General features: G+C 40.0%; 1 protein-coding gene across 2 annotated transcripts in view; it reads left to right on the plus strand.

Annotated features, from left to right (window-relative positions):
- The window catches only part of rragca (Ras-related GTP binding Ca), a 12,290-nt gene extending 10,443 nt beyond the window's left edge, over positions 1 to 1,847 (plus strand). For both annotated transcript variants that reach the window (XM_061675692.1, XM_061675693.1), the window contains exons 6-7: positions 50 to 198; positions 1,210 to 1,847. In XM_061675692.1, coding sequence (XP_061531676.1) covers positions 50 to 198; positions 1,210 to 1,367 — 307 coding nt within the window. In that variant the 3' untranslated portion in view covers positions 1,368 to 1,847. The remainder of the gene's footprint in view (positions 1 to 49; positions 199 to 1,209) is intronic.
- The last annotated feature ends 242 nt before the right edge of the window (positions 1,848 to 2,089 follow it).

Raw genomic sequence — 2,089 nt, forward strand, 5'->3', positions numbered from 1 at the left:
AGCAAAGCACCTAGTTTGACGAATCTCATTCCCCCCAATGGTGGTCCAGTCTGAGGGAGGATGGCAGCGGCAGTGCCTACGACAAGGAGTCCATGGCCATCATCAAGCTCAACAACACCACCGTGCTCTACCTGAAGGAGGTCACCAAGTTCTTGGCGCTTGTATGCATCCTGAGAGAAGAAAGCTTCGAGCGAAAAGGTATAACACCCCCCAAAGTAATGACACGAATTGTGGACCTCAAAGGCAAAGTGATTTAAAGTGCTCCACATTGATATTAGTGATCAAACATATCGTGCAGCTCTAATTCAAATGTTTTCTTTGGAAATGTTCATTTAAAAAAAAAAAAAAATTATGAAAACAAGTTGATTCAAAAAATAATTAAAATTAAATTAATACAAAATATTTTTTTATGATTCAAAATTACATTTCAAGTGGTAGTAATAACAAATTGATAAATTATTTGTATTACTTAAATGAATTGTAAATGAAATTAATACATTAAATTTTAAATTGTTAAACTATTTTATAATTAAACAATTGTTTTCAAATGGAATATCATATTTGTAATTATCTGATTAGTTTAAATTTATTTTTAATAAATTAAAATCTATCCATCCATCCATTTTCTGAGCCGCTTCTCCTCTCTCGGGTCGCGGGCGTGCTGGAGCCAATCCCAGCTATCATCGGGCAGGAGGCGGGGTACACCCTGAACTGGTTGCCAGCCAATCGCAGGTCACATACAAACAAACAACCATTCACACTCACAGTCATTGCACCTACGGGCAATTTAGAGTCTCCAATTCATGCATGTTTTTGGGATGTAGGAGGAACCCGGAGTACCCAGATAAAACCAACGCAGGCACGGGGAGAACATCCAAACTCCACACAGGCGGGGCCGGGGATTGAACTCCGGTCCTCAGAACTGTGAGGCTGACGCTCTAACCAGTTGACCAACGTGCCGCATAAATTAAAATGAACATTTAATTTTCAAACTCAAAATCAAAATAGATGATTTGTATATTAAACATTATTTAAAAATAAATACATGTATTAAAACATTAAGGAATTTAAAAATTCATTAAAATTATTTTGTAATTGGAAAATTCGGACTCAAAATTCCATTTTCAATTCCAATTGTCCAATTTGAATTGAATACAATAAATTTATTTTGTGTATTTTACATCCATTTCCCATCTCTTGTTTTGTCAGGCTTGATCGACTACAACTTCCACTGTTTCCGAAAGGCCATCCACGAAGTGTTCGAGGTGGGCATGTCGGCACAACGCCCACTCGGGACACTGCCCTTGGGCTTGTCGGCGTGCAGCAAGGCCGTCGCCCTCAACGGCACGCCGCGCAACACCGTCTAAGACTCTTTATGAACGGAAAAGACGTTAAGGACCAGCCAAAAAAGCGGCCAAAGGAAAAGGTGAACGCTACACGTTCAGCCCTAAAATGGCTGCCTGCAGCAGGGGAAGGGCTCTTTCTTTGGCTTTTCAAGACGACTGATGGGAGGGACCAATGGTCGCCACCTTGGCAGGATTGTGACACACCCACTAGACCACTTGTAAAAATAAATAAATAATGACGGTAAGGCGTGCAGGAAATATGGCTTCACCAATGCAGCATGAGCACCTGGCACCTCACACTCAATGCTGCGCGGACGTCACTTCCTCTGATTGCACGTCACTTCCTGTGATTGCACGTGTCAACGGAGCACACTCGAAAGGGATTGTATGTCTGTTTGTGTGTGCGTGGGTGTGAATGCACTTATGAATGTGTGTTTGTGTGTTGGGTTGAGCTGTTGAGACTTTGTGTGTTCTTCTCAATAAAGACAACTAATTAAACTATCTCAATCAAGACTTGATTGTCATTTATTTTATCATGTAAAAGAACCTGCATTAACCCCCAAAGCTGGCATTTTGGGGGGTAACATTAGAGACTGAATGAAAACATGTTTAAAATAATTGTTGCCTATATTAATAGTTACAATTAGTTAATGAAAATTGGTCAAAAACTAAAAACGCTGGAAGAAAATATGCCAATTACAGTATAAGTTGCATTTATTGCTATGACTGCAAAGCTGCCAACC

The sequence above is a fragment of the Phycodurus eques genome, chromosome 4, assembly GCF_024500275.1.
Source record: "Phycodurus eques isolate BA_2022a chromosome 4, UOR_Pequ_1.1, whole genome shotgun sequence".
Lineage (NCBI taxonomy): Eukaryota > Metazoa > Chordata > Actinopteri > Syngnathiformes > Syngnathidae > Phycodurus > Phycodurus eques.